At 48.1% G+C, this 25,175-nt stretch overlaps 1 protein-coding gene across 4 annotated transcripts in view; it reads right to left on the reverse strand.

Annotated features, from left to right (window-relative positions):
- Positions 1-230: 230 nt before the first annotated feature.
- The window catches only part of LOC105189613 (glutamate receptor ionotropic, kainate 2), a 143,155-nt gene continuing 118,210 nt past the window's right edge, over positions 231-25,175 (reverse strand). The window contains exons 11-19 of one of the 4 annotated variants that reach the window (XM_025305343.1): positions 22,607-22,804; positions 14,724-14,828; positions 8,284-8,541; positions 6,694-6,891; positions 6,046-6,271; positions 5,022-5,186; positions 4,206-4,306; positions 2,893-3,231; positions 231-2,057 (exon numbers count right to left, since the gene is read on the reverse strand). In XM_025305343.1, coding sequence (XP_025161128.1) covers positions 1,968-2,057; positions 2,893-3,231; positions 4,206-4,306; positions 5,022-5,186; positions 6,046-6,271; positions 6,694-6,891; positions 8,284-8,541; positions 14,724-14,828; positions 22,607-22,804 — 1,680 coding nt within the window. In that variant the 3' untranslated portion in view covers positions 231-1,967. Of the gene's footprint in view, positions 2,058-2,892; positions 3,232-3,738; positions 3,807-4,205; positions 4,307-5,021; positions 5,187-6,045; positions 6,272-6,693; positions 6,892-8,283; positions 8,542-14,723; positions 14,829-22,606; positions 22,811-25,175 lie in introns of those variants that run through there. The other 3 variants (XM_011151838.3, XM_025305345.1, XM_025305344.1) reach the window with 3 other exon arrangements.

Here is a 25,175-nt window from a genome sequence, read left to right on the forward strand (position 1 = left end):
TGCGCGGGGGGTTGTATATGTGATGTGATTTCTTTTATATCATAACGAATAATGAACACTAAGAAATATTATAGTTTCATATAAGTGATATGTTATTTGTCATTTATTTTATCCCTTAATAAATGATGTTATATAAAAAAGGCAACCTCGAGCGTTTCTATTTTCTGCGGCTCACCCAACCTGCGAAGGATTCATTATTCTTGTATCTGTTATTCATTGTATCTTTCGTTACTCTACCGGGTGGTATAGTGGATGAACTTTTGATGTGTGTGAAATTTAAGCAGGAGAAGCGACTCTCTCGTCGAATGATATTTTCTTGCTTCGAGAGCAAGAATTGCGCATCGTCAATCTTCTTGTACAGATCGCACACCTCACAGTTCTTGCGAGATCACCGATCTCTTAATTGCGCGGGCAGAGCAGGTACAGAGCAAAAGAAAGGACAACGACATACGTCCGTTCTCTCATCTTACATTTATTCACCGTCTATCAGCATATACAACACGCATATACATAACACCAAACGTCTAAGTTGTACTCGATTAGCGCTAACGATTACTCACTCGTCCACTTTTGCATAAAATATTCCCGTTACGATCAGCTGGCTGCTGCCATTTCTCTCTCTTTGTTTTTATTTTCACAGCGATATTTACAGAATATCTCGCAAGTACTTCGGTTATTACACATTACGCGCTGTGTCATTACGGTCTCGCCTTTCGCGGTGAGAGAACGCGTTTATTAACAGGGTGTGTGTTCGAGCGTCGTTCTGTGCATAGATCGAACGTCGGATTTCGTGCGAGAGTAGCGTGAACGTGCTAGACGGCGGAGGACCATCGTTGAGTTCACGATCGCGGACGTAAACGAATGGCCTGATTCTCAGGATGTAGGACGGAAGGATTTTTCATCGTCTATCCCTAAGTTCAGCGCACTACTCTCTTAATTGAATGATCTTAACGATACCGTAGCAATCGAAGGAAGATTAGGTTTCTCGGCGTCGTGGACGCGCTAATTCGCAGTAATCGTTTCGCAACAACGCAGGCCTCGAGCGCGAGACCTGTGTAAGCTAAAAATGAAAATTTCAGGGGCAGGATCAATTTATCGGAGAAATTCTTACGTGACATTTCTACGTTGAGAGAGAGAAAGAAAGAGAGAGAGAGAGAGAGAGAGAGGGAGGGGGAGTACAGAAAAAAATATTCCTCCCCACGTTCGTTTTGTACATCGTTGAATTTTCCCGTGAATTCGACAGTTTTTTACAGAGAGCCGTCGATCTCAACGTATGCTAAAAATCGCTCGACTAAATTACACTATTACGATTATTGGCAATCTATTAAAGCTCCCTGGGGAATAACGTAGATCTATCAAATACTTGAACTCGTTGTTAAACTGAATATTGACCCCAATAGCATGATTGATGGAGGAAATTTCTCTCGGAACTTGATACATCCCGTTGTAATTCGTTAATTAAAATTTTTTAACGTTCCCCTAGATAGCGTCACGTCATCTCGATGTACTCGAAAATTTAACAAATAAAGCGGAGAACACTGTCGATCACGCGTCGCTGTAATTATAATATGCCCCGCGGGTCGACGAATAGTACAAAATTCACGAACGAGAGAGGCCACTTCGGAGTCATTTCACCGTTTCATCGATTACCGCCGTTTTGTTACCGCGTCGATTTCGACGGATTTGTCAAACGTGCGGAAAAACGGCGCGCACGTTCGCCATACAAATGCGTATTTAAGCTCCCTTCATGATTGTAAAACGTCGATTGCGATTCCGCGATATTGTGCAAAACTCGTCGGGATTTAAAAAGTGAAGGCTCGTGCTTCTTGACGGGTCGCGAATCGGCGTGCGGGCCGATCCGACTTTTTTCCGCTTCTTCACGACGCATGATACGCTTTTTGTACTTGTTTCTGGGCTACGACTAGTGTCACACTGTTACTTCGTCTCGATGAGGACGTCCCTCGGCTCTAGTTGCCGTTGTAATCGTGCGGCGGTGCGTGATGATGCATATGGATGTGTGGAGGCAGTTCGACTACGGGCATGGCCAGGCTGCTTCTCTGCAACACGATAGGTAGATATGTAATAGAGATAGTAGTATCAATATCAGGTAGTAAAAAATATGCGGCAATATACAATACGGATGGTAAAAAAATATACAGAGTTTCAAATCGATGGAATATACGGAATTAGATTGTTATATTTTTTCCATTAAAGCAAACAAAAAAGTTGCTACGAATATAGAGACAGGGAGAGACAGGGAGAGACAGGAAGAGACAGGGAGAGACAGGGAGAGACAGGAAGAGACAAGGAGAGACAGGAAGAGACAGGGAGAGACAGGGGGAGAGAGGGAGAGAGAGAGAGAGTGAGAGAGAGAGAGAGAGAGAAAGAGGAGAGGAGGGAGGAGGGAGAGGAAGAGAAATAGTGAGAGAGGAGAGGGGGAGAGGGAGGGAGGAGTGAGGAGGAGGGAAGGGGGAGTTAGCTTCTATATTCAGGACCGTCTTGAAAATAAGAGAGTTTCTCAAATAACTTTGGAAACTCGCACACATTCTGACATCCTAAATCACGATATCCGTACGACAAAAAAAAAATAATACGTTTCAACTAATTTTTAAAAGAGTGTAATTCTTAACGCTCAACAAGTAAAACATTTAGGAACATGATATATTCGGTGAAATTTCCGGCAGGGAGAAGTCGATTGAAAATCGGTCGATAAAGCAAATAGAGTGTGAAAGCGATAATTCTATCACTTGCGATACCGAAATGTTTTCCGTATCGCACGAGGCGCGAAAAATTACAAACAAGATGCCTTCCTGAATTGTTGTGCGAGTTGTAGATCGCCCGAGGCGGACTTTACAGACTTTACAGCGACTGGATAATCCAAGGAACAATTACCTGGGACCTCATCCCGTTTATGGGGGTGGCAGTGGGATTATCCGGCGGATAGCCGATCACGTGCGTGGAGCATTTGTCGCAGGTGCGTCGACGTCGTCGAGACGACGCGTGGCAGCGTAAGGCACGGCAGAGCTCGCGTGCCATCTCCGAACAGAGCGACTCTTGCTGTTGATTCGGTTGTTGCTGCTGTTGTTGCGGCTGCTGGCATTGTTGTTGCTGCTGCTGCTGCTGCTGCTGCTGTTGCTGTTGCTGCTGCTGCTGCTGCTGTTGCTGCTGCACGGCCTGAGAAATTCCCTGCAGAGAACCGGTGGTGGTAGGCGTCGCCATCGGAGGCCTTTGCTGTATCAGCGGATAACGACGATTTATTTGCGCGTGTTGTTTGACACTTGGAGCTTTATCACGATACACTGCGCTGTGTGAGGCGTCTTTGAGTCAACGGAAGCGAACGTAGCATTGTTCTACATGAGACTCGAGCTCGATTCTCCCTCTTAGCGAAAATATCGATAGTTATGAGCCGTCCGATGTGACGCGTTCCGCAAGTAAAATTTAAAATAATGTTCCATTGTGGAATAATTGTAGCGCTGTTATTATTATGACCTTATCGCGACAGTATTGCAATTTAAGGCTTGATAACTCCTTCCATTTCCTCGCTAACGCTAAATTGACTTCACCTGCCCGCCGACTCTGAAACGCTCCGACGTACGGTGAAAAATTATCAGCGACGCGTTTGTACGCAACAAGTATTACTTAAAATCAATACTTTACGAAACGCGGGGTCATGCTAAGAGAAACGGCAAAAGAGGACTCGCATAGTACGTAAAAAATTCTCTTGATGGCGGAACGGACCTTTCTTTGCAACTGGGCTTGGGATGTTTGCAGTTGAGCGGCATGCTTCAATGGACGATGAGCTCATGCTGATGCGGCGAAATCCATGACGTCGCGATGAAACAAAGAGAACGTCATGCAACGCTTACGTCTACGATCATGCGTACTTGTCCAATCCGCCAGCTACCGGCTATCGATCGATTCGTTTCTCAGATACATAGACGGGCTGCTTTTGGAAATCGGGAATATAATTCCCGTTTATCGCTACGACGGCGCGTGATTTTCAAGCTATCTCCGATGAAGCAAAGAAAGATCGCGAGTGTATCGATAACTCTGGAATTTTTTGTAGCGGCGGATTGATTGTATATTTGAGAGCCTCGGCTCGACAAACAGCGACGTCGGCGAGTAAAAGTCGTGCAATTTAAACGTGCTGACGATTCATTGAAACGTATTTCAATGGTGACTTTTGCAGTAGATGAACCGCTCACCCGTTCCGCCGGCGTGTTCCTTCTTGAGTTGTAGCAGAACTCGAAAATCGCTATGAGCACGGCGAATGCCAAGCCGCACAATAAAACCACAAAGACCCCTCCTAAAAAGGATCGCGGCGATTATGACTGGGCTGTTACCGAGAGAGATTTCAACACGGCAGTGCGAAAGTTTTGATTTGTACAAATTAATTTAACAGTTAACTCAAATGATCGATTTAATCATCGGTACAAATTAATTTATTCATTGTTAAATTAATTTGTGATTAAAAACCATTTCAATTTAGTTTAAAGAATGCTGATTGCTTTGAATTAAATTAAAATCATTTTCCAAATGATTTCAAATCCACAATAACTTAATTAAAGCGAGAATTAAACAATTAGATTCACACATCAAGCTGTAAAAATTGAACGAACGATCTATAAAGGTAATTTTAAATAGAAAAATAGTTTATCCAGCGAAACATGAACTTTCTGCGGAATATAATGCACGCTCGACCTTCCGTACTTTGTAAAATAAGAAGAGAGTTTTTGGTACGTCTAGTCTGCCAGCAAGCGATCGCTGAACAGCACGGAAAAAACTACGCAGTTTGATTCCCCAAAATCTATGTTTTACCTCGGAAAAGTTTCATAGAACGGTGAGGCTTGTAAAAAAGAGAAGCGTAAGGAAACAACAGTCGTTCTCGCAAGAATAATAAGTTAACGAAGACAGTAAAGCATGTCTGCGGCTATAATGAGGCATTTGTAAATTACGACTTTAGGACGGAACTTATGGCGCATATAATTTAGACCACGAGCTATTCTGGGAAAAGCATTCACCTATGTTGTCGACGCCCAGAGCGTTGGCTTTACTCTCCTTTCCCTTTTCCGTTCTCATGCAAGTATCCCCGGGACTTTTCCACCATTTGTCATACAGCATCTGAATTTCGCCTTTCTCTTGCAGCTCCAAAATCGCCAGAGATATCTTATCCCTCCATGGGGAACCTGTGGGGAATTTTTCGAGAATCATACACCAATCACTTTGGGCGGGCGAGTATACATATCGATTTACAATTGGATCGCAAACAAGATCGATTTTTCTTACTCTGTGCACCACTGCAACTTATCGTAGCTGCTTATCGTAGCAACTTATCGTAGCACTGCAATCTTATTCGTAGCGCAAATATACAAACATCGAGCATGCAAACGCAGCTGCTTCAATCTCCCCCTAGTACGAATACTTGGAGCAACAAAACTGTGAAAATTGCAACAGATGGAGGTCTTTTTGCAGGTATTGTCTCAATTACAATATAGTAGAAAAAAAACATATTACTTATGCCCGATTTAAGTAATATCGCGTGGTTTACCTTCGAAGACCAATAGAGTTCCTGGTAAGAATGCGCGGTTATGTACGCGGGTGTCCGGGATCTTTTGGAAACGAAAAATTCTGAAGATTCATCAGATCAGGCTGAGAAGAAAAGTACCATTTTGCAAAAATCGCAATAGCTATTAAGTGATTATTGATTGAAAATGACCACATCTAGAGGCTCTTTTAATTAATAACTTGAAAATTTGCGTACTTATTTGCAAAAGTAAAGGACGACTTTTCTGTTCAGATTGACCTAATCTACAATTATATGGCGGCTATTGTGTCTAGCGATAAATATGAGTATATATTGAACTTTGAACTCTGAATCTTGAATCTGCCGCTAGGCACAGTAGCCGATTGATTTTCACCGATTAATCTTCACAATTTTTCGTTTCCAAAAGATCCCGGACATCCTGTGCATATATAGTATACAAATCTCACGCAAAGCGTGTGCATCGGAATAAAAGAAAATACTGACTCAGATTCTTTACTCACCCATAGGTGTGGCGATTCCATATCCCTTGGTGTCCAAAAGTCCGCCGATTTGCGTGAGATTGCAATCTCTCTGAACGATATAATCCAGCATGGTCGACTCCATCAGAAAGGCGTAGTCACCCTGTAGCACCCGCTGGATACCTTCCTCGTAAGTCGGGACGAACACCGACGGCTTCTTGTTCTCCATGAAACGCCACATTTTCTTGTACGTCTCGATCATCGAGTCCTTCAACCGAGAAATCGACACGTACACAGGGAATAGATTTCGTCGTCGTTGTAGTGATCAATATCGTCATTACGGCAGGCAGGAAACCGGTAAATATTATTTTATAATTAACCGCCGGTGAAAGTTTTCGTCGCAGAGCGCCGAAGACGGGAGACGTAGTAAAAAGCCTCGCCTTCGTGCGAACGGCAGCGATTATCATAATAACTGCGAGATAATTGCTTTCACATCGATCGCGCGAATGTCTGGCGCAATCTTTGCCTCGTACGCACAAACTGTAAATTTAACGCAAATTCGTGCGATTGTGTGAAGGTAAGCCCCCTTGTGAGATAAACATGCTATAACTCGCAAGAGAGATCGCTCGCATCGTTAAAAATATACTTTTCTTCTCGCGTTCGTGATGTAGACGACGGAACATTAATCACCCTGAAGAAAGTCATAGTGCTTCCGCTGTCGAGAGTCCCGTACGCGATATCCGTTTGGCTGGCGAGGTCCTCCGCGTTCTCAATCGGCGTGATCATTCTCTCTACCGTAAGGAAAGCCGCCAGATTCGCAGTGTACGACGAGATGATGATCAAGGTGAAGAACCACCATATGCCACCTACGATGCGCGTGCTTGTAGCCTGAAGGACAGATTTGTTCGGATTTTATTTGTTTCATCTCAGCGTTCATGGCAGGAAAACGTGAAATACAAATGCTTGTCCGATTAGCTCTCTCTCTCTCTCTCTCTCTCTCTCTCTCTCTCTCTCTCTCTCTCGGTCTGTATATATACGTGTGTACGTATGTGTGTCACCGATAATTCTGTATTAATTTTTATCATTGATGAAAATTAATATTTTTCTGAACGTTGTTGTCAATGTTTGTCAAATTCATCAAATCAATTTTTACCAAAGTTTTTATAATCTTACACACACACACACACACACATATCCACAGATCGAGTTTTATCAAATACAGGTTTATAACATCCTGTAAAATGGAAGGAATATTTCGAGAACGACTAGTGCGCTAGTTCGAAGATTTACGCTAGTTAAGACTTTATAATCCGCTTTGTGAATTTTCTATTATAGTTCTACAACTATAACTTCGAAACACCGTGATATCGTTTTACAGCGTGGACACAATAAAATGGCTTTAAAATTGCAGCAACGTTAATTTCTCATTACATTGGAAACCCAATACTTTCATCCGTTCTATATATTTCAGTAATTCCAAGGATTAACGTGTTTCATCTCGTTGGATGGGATCCCAGTGTTTGAAAACTAATTCGAAAGCTAAAGTCCGCGAATGAAAACTGCAGATTCCTCAAACAGGAGTGCTCGTGTTCGTCGCTCTAAGAAAAATTGCGAGGCATCGTCGCGAGGATATCTAAAGACATCAAGCAGCCGGTCACTTCGAGTGGAGACGGTCTATTTGAAGCGTGTAATTAGATTAACGTAAATAGGGAATTGCAGAAATGTAATTAGTCGTTTTTAATCTTACTGGGGACTTGCTCTCGTTTCCACGCAAGAACGCAGCTGCGACGATAGCGACTTTAGGTATCGCTCAACATTTCCTGTCGGATTTAACAGATGAGTAAGCGCCGGCCACTGCATTAAGTATATCGGACATAAACGCCGATAATATGTACAACGACGTGTATCGCGAAAATTATGCAGCGCGAACATTTTGAGGGAATGCGCGTATGCGTCGCCTCACCGCAGAGCGACTCCAATTGCGCGGCGATTTAGTTTCGCGACTGGCCATTGTCGCGTGAAGAGAGCGAGGACTGAACAGCAGCTATTACGACCTGATAATGGTTCCAAGCGACATCGACAAGTCCGTTTATGAGGGCTAATTACGACGTTGATTAACATAACGCAATTACGCACTTGCGATGTAATTTCCGTTCGCGTGCAACACTAAACGGCCATCTATCGCGCAATCGCGTTTCGTGTGTATCGCGTTGTCGACGTTGCCGTTACAGTCCGTGTTGTTCGAGCGACGAATTATTAGCGATGGTTGCGAGCGCAAACCTTGGGATTCAGATCGCTGCCTTGCTGCATGAGGGTCCCGATAGTGAACCAGAAGCTGTTCGACAAGGAGAATTGGTTCTCGACGACTTCCTGCCCGGCGTGACACGGATGCGGATTGTTCCACTCGTACGGGCTGAACCGGGCCACGATAAACATCGTCACCGACACCAAAACATACGCCCCCAAGACGCACAGCCAGATCTCGATCGCCAGTGGATTCATAAAGGAGAAGAGCCGCGCCGGATGGCTGGTCGGCACCTGTAAAGGAATTTCAGGTAAACATCGTTTGCCGTCGTCGCGGCTCGCCGTGCGACGGAGAACGAGGGAGTTTGATATTCGAGGCAGAGATACTTCACGGCCGACACTCTCGCAGTTGGAAACTCGGTTGGAAATCGGTTCCCTTACTCCCGCCGCACTCTCGCGCGCGAACTGTCTATTTTTACACAACGTAACTTTTACGCAATCTATTGTTACATCGTTTTAGCGCGGGATTCTAACGCGCGTGCGTGAAACGCCTCGACGACGTCACTTGACGTCGCGAGATTAAAAATCTCGCGTAATTGCGGCCTTTTGAAAGCCAACTTGGCTTTTTACGAAGGAGCGTTCAAGCGCGCTTTCATCGCGCGAAGTACAACATTGCGAATTTCTACGCTAGGTTTGTTTCAATTATTCGGACATCTCGTTATTACACTCGTATAAAAGAGAGGGGGTTCGTTAAAGTGGCTTAATTAATCTGACCGTAACGCGCAACGAAGTGATGCGCGTGTCGACGCGTGGAAGGAGAGAAATTTCTAACGGTACGGTTAATTTAACCGGTTAATTCGATCTTAATTGAGCGCGTGACAATATCGAAATCGATTAGCGCGAACGATATAGCGATTGAATTTGCTCCGGGCTCAAATTACAATTCAACGCAATTCGTACGTCCGGCCGGCCGTTTTTGCACGACCACGTGCGCGCGCATGTCGGAGCTCTCCGCATGAAAATCCAACAAAGTGCACATATTTCTTGCAGAATTCATCCATCCATACGCGCGCCGCGGAAAATATTTCCGATATTGTTGCATTACGTTGCACGTCGCTGTAAAATTTGTAAATTTTATTCCCCGCGTGTCACGCGATTTTCTCATAATGTCTACATTTCGTCCGCATACATATTGTCTCGCGTAAATATTTACTCATACACCGGCGAGTTACACAAGGCGTACATTTATAAGACGCTGAGTTTAACGGTGAACTCGATGAATTTGCATTATTGAGAGAAGGCAGCGGAAGGGAGGTAATAAAACGGAGAGGAAATATCGAGCTCGCTGATTTTTTATTTATATCGTATCGCCGGATGCTATCGGCGGTTGTCGATCATTTCGGCGCGGATAAAATTAGCCGATGTAACATTTAACGCCTGTTCACGCGATAAAGCGGACGTCGATTCGCGCTAAGAGAAATCGAGTCGAAAATACCGTCGCCTCGGCCACGCCGGCGGCGTGAAGAGAGATGGCGGGAAAAAAGCGGTCGCTCGATCGATCCGTGAAAATACCGCATCCGAAGAATTCGCGATATTAACGCGGCGTTTAACGCGGCGAGCGGCTTTATTTCGCGTATATTCGCGCCGGGTATACGCGAGTACATGACGATCACGGTGTGGGATCACGGCGGACGGATAGGACGGCCGGGGGGGATGATTAAAGGATGCTTTGAGTGGGAACGGCTACCGGCTGCAGCATTAATTGCAGCATTAAATGATCGCCTTACATTAATTAGAGAGCGTGCTCGCTGGTCGACGTCGATTGGTGCAATCAGCGAAAAGAGACTGCGCCTTCTCCCCAAGTATCGGAGAGGAAATCTCTCCCCCTCTTCTCGCCCGCCACCCTCTTTCTCTCCCTCTGCAGCGGAGAAGCGGGTCTTCAATCCGCATCGGAGGGCAACTTATCATCGGCGCGGTGAAAAAGCTCCCATCGTTTTAATCAATTCATGAGAGATCCACTTAACGAGTTTTCGCGCCCGATCAGTCCGCGCGGGGAACGCAATTGTAGCGGAGTTACGTCACGCGGCGCAAGTACGGCGTCGCCATCTGGCCGGACGATCGATCTCGGTTGATAGGATTATTCGGCAAATTGATCGGTTTGCTTCGCCGCGATCGATCGGATTCCGGCGCGACAACGGAGCGACGATTGCGCGACGACGCACGGGGGAGCGTCTTTCGAGGATCCCGTCGAGTGCGACACGTAATCTACAATTAATCCGCCAGTCATTCGCGACGGGAGATTACCGCGTCACTGCCGCTTCACTTGGTAACGGTGATTCGCTCAATTATCTTCATTAAGCAGTCGACTCGCGCCACGGTGGGCCGGGACGCGAACAATTTCGCGCGCGAACTTTGCGCATTAACGGTCGCGGTGAATGTTCGGTTAGACAATACGTACGTAATTGCTTCTGAATCTGCTATTATTATCGTAATTGCGCGTACACGCGCATCCGTTGCGGATCACGGCGGAAAAGGGCCGCCGAGCGATGGGAGGCCGAAAGGTGATCGCACGCAACGGAAACGCGCGTAATGCAGCTTGAGCGGATAATCCGTAAAAAGCGGACGATGAAACTTGCACACACGGTTTGCAGATTTCCATTCGACAACACGAAAACTCGCCGGCACGATAAACTCTGTGTTTCTTTTTTTTTTTTTGTACAGCTTATGTCCGAAAAGGATGTTCGCTGGCTGGATCGATAAAAAATGACACGTCACGATGTCAAAGCTGCCGTTGGAGAGAACGTCGCGGCGGTATTAATCGAAAAGTCCATCGGGTTATTAATTGTCGCGAAGGCGGGACAATTAATTTCAGCGACTTATCACGCAGAAATTGCATTGCCAGTGCGCCAAGAGCCCTCTGGTACTTCGCAGTTGCTCCAACGACGTCGGCTTTAATAGCGCTGATTCCTTGACTTCATTATCAATACGGCACCTCGATGAGTCAGGAATAGAGAAGAAAATGACTCGTTGAACGGCGCTTCGACGTATATACAACGGTGAAAAATTACACTTCCGTCCCGGCGGCGGATCGAGAGAGCGCGAGCGCGACAAAAAGAAAGGAGTAGGGAAAGAAAACGGCACAAAAGAGAACAGGATAGATAACGAAGGCGCAGTGAGATCGAATAGAAACTACCGCTCCCGTAAATTTCGCCGGTCCCAACGTCCGATCGGGTTTCCCGTGGAAAGCCGAGAAATTAGAGACGAGAGGGCGGAAGCGACCCCGGCGAGCCGGAGCGAGCCGCCCTTCCCCCCCTCCGCCGATCGTCGTCGCGAAAATTTTATTACGAAAGCTCGACGAATTAACTTCTCCGGCGGTATCATCTCCGCCCCGCCCGGCGCTACTACCACTGTCAGCCAGTGCCATTATTAACTTCGGAGCAAGCGAATCCTACTACGTCGTTACGGTGCATAAAGTGCAGCTGCCCGAGAGAAGCTAACTCCAAGCAGGATCTCGGCATCCCGAATTATTTAGCGCGAGCTGAAACTTCGGGGACTCCTCTGCGCTGTCACGCCGCGAATCGATCGCCGCTGAGATCCGCGAGTCCGGAGGGAAAGACAACCGGATACGTCATCGTGAGAATAATTAAAGTTTCGCCAGCGATGGGACAGAATCGAGAGGAACAGAAAGAAAGGGAGAGCGGAGGTGTCGAACAGCGACGTGGAAGTGCAAAGAGAAGTTGAGTGTAGAGGTAGAAGGATAGCCGGTTGAGTGGATAGATGGAGGAGGAGTCGACGGGAAAACAGGCCGTCGAACAAATATCAAATTAATCGGCTCGCTAATTCGGCGAGCAAGCCGATCGACGATACGTAGAGATTATTAAATCATCTACGCGCCATCACTTGCGACTCGCTCTAATTAGTCCGCCCGCTCGTCTCGCGCCCTTTCGACGCCGCTGCGACACGTGCTGCGCCATTATAAGCGAAAACGCGCACGTGTGCACGCTGATGCGAATGCATCGCAGCGCGGCGGAGTATTGCCGTCGCGCGTCTGCCTTATCTTACAACCGTGGAACGAGCTCTCGGGAGAATTCAAATTTGCAGCGCCCACGGCGGAGAGCTATGTCTGTTGTACGTGCAATGTGCGAGACCTTTTAACCCTTCGTTAGCAGTCGCAATATCCTCCAATAGGTACACGTTCGGGCTGCGACGAATGCCGCCGTTGCTGCACTTGTTTTTTATCCGCCCGGATCCGCTCGTCAATTTTATTTTATTTCTCAATATTTTGTATCATGCTTTGGTAGCGTCTGGTAGCCAAGTGTGATTGAAAGAGAAATTGTCTCGAGAAGCGGAGGAAAATAACGGAAGAATTAATATCTGCGAGACACATCGCGACCATTCATGGGTGAAAAATATTGCGCGCGACTAACGGAGGGTTAAATGAGCCCGCCGTGCTGGCAGAGCTGTGCTGTGCGGCGCGAGGAGGCTCTCGCAGAGATAACTGCGCGTAAACGCGAATTTCGCGGTAATTATTTCAGAGTGATTTGATAAACCGTAATGATTATGACGTATATTATGACGCGGTAATAGAACTGTAATGCATAACTTTAATTGGAAATGCGTTATTTTGATGACGTGAAATATGCAGCGTTCAATATTTGCGAGTGTTTCCGCTAATGACTGTCATATCACATTGCCGTCGTGCAATTAAAGTCTTGTGTTAAATGTTGTTTAACTCACGATTCTTTCTCACAGCGCGTTTCGACAAATAGGCCACCGTACCGTTTCGGGTGTCGGTCGAAAAATATCGTGGAACGCGCGAGATATCTAACGAGATATAACGCGCCGTCGCGCGTGTGGGGCCAGATGACGTTCTTTGGTTGATAATTCTTTAGAGACCTGAATTTCCAAGCGATCGTCGACACCAATGGATGAGGTTGATCTTGAATAAATTCCGAAGAGAAAATTAAAAATGAAATTTTTTTCTCGAATTACTAGCCCCAAAAGAGGAAAAATTATCGTTAAACGCGAGAAACTTGTGAAATACTCATTATTCGACACTTATTTCTATCCGATAGCGTATTCAGAGGATTGAAACTATGAAATCAATCAGCAGACACCTCGATCTTGAATCAGAAATCCTTTAACCCAAAATTACAAAAATGTCAAATATAAATCCGTTGAGCACAAAACCGAGGGATTTTAATCCTTAATTTTTTCTCAATATGGGCTGAAATGATGAGTTTTGAAATTCTGAGTTTTCTAAATGGTGATTATAAAGGGTTCTGAGGTCTCGCATTTAGTATCCATAGGCTCGAGCCCATTGAGGTCGAACCCAAGACACTGTATTTTAAACGATAAACTTTTAAGACAAACCCTAAATCCGTGAACCCTGAGCCGATAATGTTTTCATAATTTCGGCTGGACAGATCTCTTTGGAATTTATTCAGGATCAACCAATCATCCATCGGTGTCGATGATCGATTGGAAATTCAGGTCTCTAGAGAATTTTCAACCAAAAAATGTCATCTAGCCTCACTGTGCGTCGGTCGGACGCGCGGACGATGGACTCATGGCTCGTCTGGCCATGCACGGTCAGTAACTACTGCGAACCTCTTCTATGCGCACGGTATTTACGTAGAACTATTAACTGGCTTCTAGTCAAGTGGCGGAGGGTTTATCCGGACACGCGGGCGTTATCAAGCATCGTGGTCGTTTCATGGGTAAGTAGATAAGCGCTAGTTATGGTCAGACAGCGTCGAAGTCGGACGAAATTACAGCCACGTGAATAGCGGTCCCTCACTCGCGAGACGGCGTTATCTCGGATAAAATTATCCCTTCGGCAAAGCCGCTATATCGAGTCGACGAAAGCTGGAAAAACGTGCGCGCGCCCTGGGAAGATCATCTTTATCGGATATCAAAGTATCGCTTCTCTCACATGACCGGACGCACATCCGACGGATCCGGAGAAAGGGGGGATACGTGTTATGACGGGGGAACGCGAGAGATATCGACGGAGATGTTATTATTCAACGCTGCGAAACCCTTATGGACGTCGCGTTGATTCTTGAGCGCGAGCGAGCTCGTCGGTTGTCGAATAAAAATAACCCGAACAATGCGCGCGGCAACAACGGGGACGGAGAGGAGGGGGGGGGGAAGAGGCAAATAAGAATAACAGATGCACGGCGTAGAAAAATACACAGGATGAGGAGAAAGACCAACAAAGGGGGACGGATGAAAGAATCAAGACCCGCCGGCAACAACCGCCGGGATGTGGACGAAATAAAAATATGAGCTATCGGAGTGAAGGCATTTCGAGCGGGTCGGGATTAAGGGGGTGGCTTATACAGAATGGCCCGTTTCAGCGCCATCCCAAACGGCCGCCGGATAATTGCTGCCTTGTAACGGGATAAATTTCGGCCGTTTATAGCGGCCTCTCCGGCTCGGTGGAGCCGCGAATCGGGCGAGACGGTTCTTACCTTGAAGAGGATCGAAATGCCCAGGTTCATGAACGGCTTCGTGAAGTCGATGACGCTCTCGCGCGCATAGTTGATCGTCATCGAGCCGACTGCGAGATCAGCTTTCTGCGAAGCAGGAAAGAAAAACCGGATATAATTCGTCACATTCAACATTCATTTCAACATGAAGCGCTGCCGAGAGTACCTGCGGTTGATATTTCCGGCCGGATTTAATCGTAATCGTCATCGAGCCGACCGCGACGGCAGCTTTCCGCCAAGCAGGAAAGAGAAGGACAGCGTTGCAATTCGTCGCATTAAAGGTTCAATTAAACACGAAGTGTCTCTGAGAGTTCCCTCGATCGATACCTCCGGCCGAATTTTATTACGGCCCTCGTCGAGCCGACTGCGAGATCAGCTTTTAGCGAAGCAGGGAAGGAGGATAGGCATAAATTCGTCACATTGAGACTCGGATCGAGCGTGAAACATCCTGAAGAATTCTTTCGATCGATATCTTCGGTCGGATTCAATCATAATCGTCATTCAGCCGACCGCGAGAACAGTTTCTCGCAAAGTGGGGAAAGAAAAGCGGAAAAACGTTCAAACTCCAATTCAATGTGAAACATCGCCAAGAGTTCCTTCGATTGATATCCCCGCTCAGATTTAGTCGTAATCGTCATTGAATCGATCGCCAGATCAATTCTCTGCGAGGCAAAAATCATCACACTAAATACCCAACCGAACATGAAGCGTTTCCGAGAGTCCCCTCAATCGACACCCCCGGCCAGATTGAATCATAATCGTCACCGAGCCGCCCGCGAGATCAGCTCTCTGCGAGAGGTAGGGGAAGAAGGACGGACGGCGCTCGTCACACCCCAAATCCAACTGAATATGAAATATTCCCGAGCGAGTTCCGTTGATCGGCGCTTTTCGGCCGGATTTAATCAAAATATCATACACGTGATACACGTGTCTCGCGAGTGTCGCTCGCGAACGGCGTCGCGGCTCGCGTCGCGGCAGGTGCGGAAAATTATTTAGACACGCGGACCGCGGAATAGCTGACGCGGCTGAGCGAAATGTTGCCGGCGATTGAACGGAGCCGCGTCTGGGGCGAAAGACCTTTCACGTCGTGCATACGCACTCTTCCGCCTCGCGATATCTAACTGCTTTTTCAGCGTCTGCGAGCGCGCTCGCCGGCAGCCCGGCTGGATTTATGCCCGGCTTGCGCTGCACACGCGGAGAACGCGCGCGTATCATCTCTGCGCTGGGAACGCCGCCCAGATAGGAGCTACCGGGGGGAAGATCCCTTGTCCTTTCCTTCGCGTCCGCCGGCGATAGCGCGCACGCGCGCGCGCGCTCTCTCGCGTGAATGTTCAAAGCCAACGGCTGCTGCGGCGGCGTTTACATGTTTCCCGTAAACGTCGCGCGCGTCTTTGTCGGCGGGACATAATTTATACACTCGCTCCTGGCAGCCGCGCGGCACCTCGCGCGAATGCCAATTCTCGTCCCGGGATGTTGTTACGTTGTACAACATTCGCGTTTTATGTTTTACACGTATGTATCTACGCCGCTACATCGTCAGGAAATTGCGACTAGACTAGCGGTAAATTTCAATCGCGAGGCGCATCGCGAGGCACGAAGGCGCCGTTTCTCACGACGATTTATTCTCACGTTCGTCTCGCTCGAGAACGAAATCCCTCGTAATCAAGGTCTCGTCGCACCCTCCGGCGATCTCCGCGACCGCGGCGTGGCGGGGACCCGCGAATATTTATCCCCGCGTGTCGCGATTAGATATCGTTTAGGCGTAATTTATCGCGGACTGTTGCACTCGCGCCTATCGCTTCTGCCCGCTGGAATATCCGCGTGCAATAATCCATCCGGAGAGCGCGGTCACACGCTTTCTCTCTCTCTCTCTCTCTCTCTCTCTCTCTCTCTCTCTCTCTCTCTCTCTCTCTCTCTCATTCCTTCGCGCGAAAAAGTCGATACTTCATAGATACCGGCCGCCACTACATTGTGACCGTCGACGGCGAAGCCATCAATGGAATAATCGAGAATCGCGACTGATCTCTCGTACGACGGACAGCTGAAATATCCGACATCGACGTCGTGTAAAACGGCAGCGGTTCATCCGGAAAGATATTTCGGACTCGACGTCGCGCTAATTCGCGCGTGATTTATGCTACGCTTTTACGTGCAAGCCTGCATGACGGTCGCAATAATTTGTTGCGCGCGCTCTCGCACGATGACAGCATGGCGCCATTGCGGAGTCGCGATGCATCGTTGCCGTCAATCGTTTATGAATGTACGACCGGCCGTTGTTTTCACACATCGACGTGTCGCGACCAGCGCGAAAGCCAGAGGCCGCTTTCGAATGATAGTGCGCCGGAAAAAATGATGCGCGGATATCAATTTCGCGCGGGACTGTCGGTATGTAAATGTGGGATATGAAAATAATTGTTACTCTTACACGCACCGTCATGTACACATTCACTTTCCCCCGCGTCACTTTGGCGTCCGGAAATTGTCTCCGCCAGCTAATCATTTCCACAATGTCGTGTTAACTCGTTTTCGAGTACTTTGTCACATCCGACAAATAATACTCCATCGAGAGTCCAGGCGAAAGAATATCCAGTTAAAGACACAATATCGACGCAGCCTCATACGTGTTCCCGTCTTCGAGTGACGAAAGATATTTCGATAATTCGACTGCGCAAATATTGGGAAATTCGTTGCGTTAATCTTTCGTTGAAATTTCTCCCTCTCTTTCCTCTCAAGAGACTTATCATTCGCCGCCATTTTCATCGCCCCGTGTTGCGATGCTTCTCACGGCGCGGAACACTTTGCTGCTGACATGCTTTCCGCCGGGAAGGAAAGAAATTGCACAAGCGCAAGAAATGTTGGAGATGAACCAGTTGAAGATGAACCGGGCCGCGCTTAGGGCGAGGGCAGTTGAAAAGACATGTATGTTAATTAACATGTCGCTAACTAGTCACCGGCCACGCTCGACCGCTCTACGCTTTGACGTGCCGCGGACGTCTCTCGTCGAGAACCTCTTAACCATGTTAGTATATAAGTCGTTAAAATACGACGCGCTTCTAGCCATATTACGCGGTCACTTTTTTATCGTCACTTTTCCGTCCGAGGGTTTTACCGGCTCCGGCCCTCGGCGCTCCGCGGCTGCGCGACGAGGCGAGCATTATTAATGATCATCTGACAAAATTAATACTGCCGTCCGGATAACATAGTGCCGGGCGCTTTGTAACGCGCCAGTCCGCGGGAGCGACGAAAATGAGAAATTTTGCGGAGTCGTATCGCGCGATTTCTCATCGTTTCATGCCGCCCCATATGTGCGCGCGCCGTTTGTATGTATGCACGTTTGTTATATCGGCGATCGCGCCACTAACCGCTGGCGAGCGCTCAATGCTATCCGCGGATCGGCAGATATTAGACGATTAATAACCGTTGTTTCCGTGCGTCGCTCGCTTCGTCTCCAAATTTTAACACGATTATTCCGTCCGGCCGAGCGCTCGCGCCTTCCTTGCCGCGAGATGGATCTGGTCGGCGACGGATGGCTTCCATTGTCGTCGAGTTAAAATGTAAGCACACTCAGCTCTTGCCCCGAGGAAATGTGCGCCGGGGGGAAACGGGTTACCTTCGAACTTTATCGGCAAATTTTTATTCAACAATTTCAGGCCCTTTCCTCACGAGCGACAGAGACTGAGTAAACGATAGGCTTTGGTCATTCGGTTGCATTCGCGATTATATGATCGACCCGCGCCCGAAAATGTTTCATTTACGCGCGCATAAGCGTGCAATTGGCTGAAGCGTTTTTCATACGTTTTTCATACGTCGTCTCAAATCACGTCATTTAAACGCGTTCAATGATCCGCAGAGTGCGGAGAGTCGCGGAAAATATTTTCCCCAAACGAGAATATTGCGAGTGTGGAGATTAAAGCAAGCTTCAGCCTATAATCGACGCTGCAGCTCAGAGCAGAATTCCTTCAAAATACTGTCTGGAAATATTGCAACGCTAGATTAAGCACGAACGTTTCAAACGCGCTCGCGAGTTAAATAAGCCGCATATTTACTTAACGTTATCCATTTAGCGGAGTCGTTGGTAGATTAGCGGATACCTCCATCGCATTACATTGAAGGGGATGGAATTAATTATTTTCCATACAGGGGCGCAGTTTCTGTTACATACCGGGTTATGCATTATTCATCGTGATAAAAGTGCGCCCTTGGGCTCTGGGACCGCCGGATACTAAGCCCAATCCCGAACTTTGGGATTTACTGCGAAAGTACTTTTGGAATGTAGATATCGCTCCGAGATACACGACTAGTTATATCCTACTTAGTCCCCTCCCCCCTCCCCCCCGCCCCGGAAACGAGGGCGCTTTTAAACGCGTTAAAAGAAAGTGGGGAGAAAAAGAAAAGAGAGAACGAGTGAAACGCGCGCTGCACGATGCGCGGGGGGAAAACAGCCGTTTATACACATTTTCCTACGAGGGGGAGACTCGCGGAATAAAAAATTCGGGAATTCATCAAGCGATTGTGCGAAGCGTTCGAACGAATTTCCACCACCATCGCTTTTTACCGCTCTCGCTGACGAATGTACGTGAGACAATAGAAAACGACTACAGAAAGATAATGCTCGAGCTCTACGACTTTTAATAATGCAACTAATGCAACTTAACTACTGTGTTTGGCTGCAACGTTTGGACGTCGTCGCGTGTATTTACAGCGGAGGATGCTACAAGACCATCCAGATGCAGAGTCGATTACCTGGGAGACTCTCGAGCTTCCTGCTGCGCGGAGATTGCAAATCGCCGCGGGACGTTGCACAAATGCACATGCGTACATGTATTAACGTTTCGGTAAAAGTAACCGACTCGAGATAATCTCGTTAGCGTCCCTCTGTTTCCATTAGCGGCGGTAACAGTGGCCGATGGTGACACCGTCGTGTCTCATTAATTTACATTCGAAACGAGACCAAACACGTTTGAAAAGTTATACGGATCGGTGACGGCAAGCCGATTAAACGAGATAACGAGAGCGCGTGCCGATAATCGCGTTGGCCCAGCGCGTGTCGCCGCATGCGCAATCTCCGCGGCTAAGTTATTTCGAAAAATTAAACGGTATCAGCGCGCGACATTCGACGGATTAGCGGCGAAGTCACGTATGCGTCCCCCCCGGGATGCCTCAGGTGACGCGACCGACATTGTTATCGCGCCGTTGCCGGCTATGCTTGTTATTGCATCTGCTAGAAATGTCAGCGGGATATTGAAATCCGGTAGAACCGGTGGCGCTTAATCAGTCCTAGGCCGCGTGCTCGCGCGCATGTTGCCTACTTGAAATGTAGACGCAGCAATAGGCGATGCGAGGAGGAGCCAGTTTCACGCTTTCCCGCTAGAAACGTGTCGCTCGCGTATCCGAGCATCCCGGCGCATCTGTCCGTGATTTGAATTGCAAAAGCGAGTAGCATCCGCCGCGCGTCTAAGCCTACGCATTTAGCGCCGGCAAGTGCCGGCAACGGGCTGGCGATTCGCGCCAATTGCCGAGCGCCGTGCGCTACGATTTCGCCACGCACGGCTAGCTTCGCGCTAGCGAAACGCCCTCCTGAAACCGTGTCCTTTTTTCGCGCGAAGCGCGCGGTCCTAATTTGCCGAAAGCTGCACGAGCTATTAAACTTCGCGCGACGCGCGCCTTCCTCTCAAAGTTTGTGAAACTGGACGCGGTGAGAGGAGAGCGAAAGAAAAGGAAAAAGGAGGGAAGTTGCGGTGGAAGGCAGAAAATCCTCGCGCTGTGGCCTGATAAAGCGCAATATGCGGAGTTTAATATGAAAACGTATCTCTTCCGCCATCACTTTTATGTTTCATCATTTCTTTCCTATTTGCGGTTATTACGCGCAACCTAACCTTTGCGCGTTGGATTGCTATTTTCTTTGGGTAAACTTGCGAAAACTGTCCACGTCTCTCTCTGGTAATTGCTGCAACTTTAATGTCAAAAGTAATCAAATAACATTACGATCGCTTTTGGTATTATATCATTTTCCCAGGTTTATCTACGCACTGTCACATGTTTATACGAAGACAAATAAATATTTGTTCTAATCTAACTGAAATCACTGTAAAAAATACGGCTGTTTTATCTTTCAATTTAAAACAAATATATGATTATATAGTAATACATCGACTTAACTGAGAAGGTACAGCAAGGTTATCAGCGATCATTTCTGAAACTTTTCTGGCATTAAAATCTTTTGTTGGTGAAAGTCCATTTAAGATCAATTGAGATATTCCAGCAAAATTCATGGCAATGGAGCGTGGTTTTGGGAATGTTGTCACCCTTTTCTTTTCCTCATTATACCATTTGAGATCTCATTTGATATCACGATGGTTTTCGTGAAGACATTAATTATTATATCGAGCCGTTTTTTACCATCCTGGATCGATTCGGCGCTATCGAGGCAAAGTCCACAGCACGTGCTATGTTAAGCACGTGTTAAGCAAGTGTTAAGTCGCATATGAGTGGGGGCAAGTTCACATGGCAATCCTATGACGCGCGATTACAAACCTCACGCGGCTGGAACGCAGCCTAGCCTCCCCACTTCCGTGCCATGTCAGCTGATCGGCCGAGCACGCGGTCGCTCGGCCACGTGGTCGCTCACGCATGCGCGCTGCAGCTGTAAAGAGCCGCGACGCGACTCGCGCGAGTGAGTCGACGCAGGTACAAGAAGACGCAGGACTCGACCTTTTCGGCACGCGTGTTACTCCTTCATTCACCGATTCAGGCAACAATCGCAAATAAATATCGCGATAGATTCAATTTTGAAAAAAATAATCTCCACGCGACACATCTCATTCATTCGCGACGAGGTCGCTGAAATTCGCTCCGTTCTACGTGTCTTGTGTTGCAACAACAACGAGATTAGCATTATTGTTGTAAGACATAGCGGAGGAGTGATTTAAAGTCATCTTCTGCGAAATTGATCGAATTCTTCAAGTTAATTCCCTCGTCGCTTATTCAACGGGGAATATTTTCCATAACCATAATCATCCTACGCTGTTTCCAACAAACATGACAAATCGAGGCAAACTTTAACATGCGGATATGTTTGCATCATTCGAAGGAGAAATCCTGTCATTGATTCGCGCGGTCGATACGTCGCTGCAGCAGATATTTCCCAATTCCCGCCGGCGACTTCAATCGTACATCCATCTGCCGATCTAGTCGGCGGCTGCGTACTAACGTCCGATTACGCGGCGCGAGTGTAGATAACTTCACCTAAATTTCGGATAATAAGGTTTCATAGATTTCACCGCGGGAGTCGACGGTGTTCTCCGTGCGGATTACCAATATGCTCCCCTAGAGGACGAGCTACGTTTCCTGAGCGGCGATAAAACGCCAGCGTCGCAAGCTCACTTAACTACCTTTTGTTACGTCTATCAAACTACGCCACGGTGGTGGCCTCAAGTCAACAATCCCAGGACGACGCGCAGTAGATCGTGCACACGTCGTTCCCGCAGCATGTGTCGCATAAATCGTATCGCTGTGCGTTGCCGATGGCGTGCTGTTTCTGCGAAAGTTCGCCGATTCGATCGCCGCAACTTGTCTAGCGCGTGCTGCGGCTCTTCAAGGTAGCCAAAGGCGCCAACCGCCGGCTGGTGTCGGGGACTGACTTGAAATCAACTGTCGACTATTTCGACAGAGCTTTGGATACAACTCGCCGGCATTATCGCGCAATCTCCGTCGAGGTAACACATGCATTAGAGAAGAGCGCACTTTCTAGCGCGTCTCCGCGCTAATCCCGATCCGTCGCCCGACACACTCGCGCAACTCACAGGCATCTGTATTGCTGTATGTACACACGCACATGCACACACACGCATACACATACACCTCACCTTGTCCATCAGTTGGCGCACTATCCCGTTCCATTCGCCGGTCTCGTAATCGTAAACGCCATACTTGCCGTCTGGCACGAGCTCGATCCTGTAGGTGAAGCCCACTACGCGCGCTATCTCCTTCAGCAGGTCGATGCAGAAGCCCTCGTAGCGCGCGTTCCCGCTGAAATTCCCCCCGGTCTTCAGCATTACGTACGGCTGCTCCTACGGGGATCATAAAAAGGAGCTGTTGCCGTTTCTCGCTCGCCTCTCGTGGGCGTCCTCGCTCCCGCGATTCCGCTCCGTTCCTCGTCTCTATCTCCGTCTCTGGCCGCCAGTCTTCCCGCCCATTTTGTTAGTCCTTTCTCGCAGGACACTGCAGCCTCTTGCCGGGTTTCTCTATCGGTATGGTCGGCGACAAGGTCACTGACGTCGCGCGAAACGATCAAGGCGTCCACGGCTTCGCCGTGGCAATTTTACGGGGCTGGATGTAAATCTTTGTTCTCTTTCGTTCTCCACGAGGCAAAATTCGCGCACGCGCGTGCGCGGAGATCAAGATTTACGGCTTCGGTCTGGGTTTGACGGGATCAGGGAGATTTTTCGGTATATCCTTCGCGCTCCGCCCGTACCACGGTAGATACGCTTGGCTAAAAAAATAGTAGTCCGACGCGAATCGTGATATAATCACGGAATTAACATTGCAAAGATGTATTCTGTCTCACGGTGATCAGCGACGGTGTGGTTGGTCCGACTGTGGTTCGCTCGGTAAGAAAAGGTTTATGATGAGCGCGAGCAGAACGTATTGTGATCTCAGTGAAGAGCCACCGCGTTCGGCCACCGCGGTCTTGCGATGTTAAAAATATTTCACGATACACAGACAAATAACAATACGTACAAAAGTCCGAAGTGAACGATGTAGCCTACAAACTCATTGTTAAAAAAATACACACGACACGGTTGCTTCCCTCCTTTTCAGTGCAGATTAACAGTCGTGTGTCGCAGTCTCGCGGCGCGGCGGATAAATAAAACGAACAGGGGACCGAGAGAAAGACGATTTTCCAGGAGAAAAAGAAGTAAAGTGACACATGAAAGTCCCTAATCCGCAATGTGTCACATCGCAAGCGACGTGACGCGACGCGACGCGACGCGACGCGACGCGACGTGGACGTTTAGCCTCGACTCGGGCCGACTCCAAAACGACGTCTGCGAGACCGATGTGAAAGTGACATCGCCATACGCTCAGCATCGAAGAGTTCAGGAATGCTGGAATGTAACAGCGACAGCGGGCCGTGCATCTTCGTAACGGCGCGGACAGCTTTAATTAGTATTTATGATGGCATTCTCCGGCTATGTTCAGACTCGTCGGAGGATGCGCTTCGGCGCGCGGAGCATCAGGAGGATGAGCCAGAGAGCGCGCGCGCGCGCGAAAGAGAGAGATGCGGGCATGCTGATTACCGGCTAAATGGATTACTCTTCGACAGACTATTACGCTGAACATTCCCACGAGCGATGCGTGACGCGCTCTGCGAATACGTAATTACGTGTCGTCGTACACGGCATGCAGCTCGTATCGCCTCGGAGACTCAGGTGCGAGAATGCCGATTAACGTGTGAAATTACGTCAATTAGAGCGCGGCTTACCGAGTCAACCTCATTTGCGTAATGTCGCGAACCGCGTCGTTTCGTTGTTTTACGTCTTACCGGTGTTAACCGGCGCGAATGCTCTTCCGCCCTGTTATGGCTCCGCGACGCGATTCTGCGCGTTGACAATGGCAAGTGCCTGCGAATGATTCCGCTCGTTCCGCAACGCACTCCGCACGGTGCAAGGGTTGCATGGTAACAAAAAAAAGAAAGATAAAGAAACTTCGCACACCGCGTGCGTTCGCTTTTAATTAGAGGAACCCTGTATCACGCTCAGCGCGTGTATCCTCCCCGCGCGCGCGCGCAGAAGTCGCAGACTGCACGTCTGATGCATCGTTGATTTGTATAATCGAGCGTGTTGGAGATGCACGGTTACGCCGGGCCGGGTGATACACGGGGAAGGAACGGATAAATTATTCGAGTAATTCCGATAATTGCACGTACGGGGCGAGCAAACAAACACGCGCATCGGAGAGGGCGAGAACAAGAGAGAGAGAGAGAGAGAGAGAGGAAAAAAGAGAGAGTGAGAGGGAGAGGGTGCAGGGCAGAGAAAAATGTCCCGTTGTACCGTGGTAATATTATTCTTACGACGAACGAGCGGAAATAGCGTGAACAAAAAGATGTTTCCAGCTGCGGGCGTTATCACGCGGTCGCCATATATTCAGAGCTTAGAGCTGGAAGTGGTCTAGCGGTCTAGATTTAAATTTAAATTCAAATCGGCTTCTTGAAATGCAATAAAGTAACTTCACTTCATGAAGCCTCCGCCATTTTGGATGAAAAGGGGACAGTGGTTGTATTATACGGCGAAAACGGAAAGGATTTAATTAGAGAGGACGTCGACGTCAGATTTGCTATTTACGAGTTACATATGAGAATTCTCAAGCGGATTAACCGCAATGGCACAGTACACACACCCACACACACCCAACACACACACACACACACACACA

The sequence above is a fragment of the Harpegnathos saltator genome, unplaced genomic scaffold (genome assembly GCF_003227715.2).
Source record: "Harpegnathos saltator strain DR-91 unplaced genomic scaffold, Hsal_v8.6 scaffold694, whole genome shotgun sequence".
Lineage (NCBI taxonomy): Eukaryota > Metazoa > Arthropoda > Insecta > Hymenoptera > Formicidae > Harpegnathos > Harpegnathos saltator.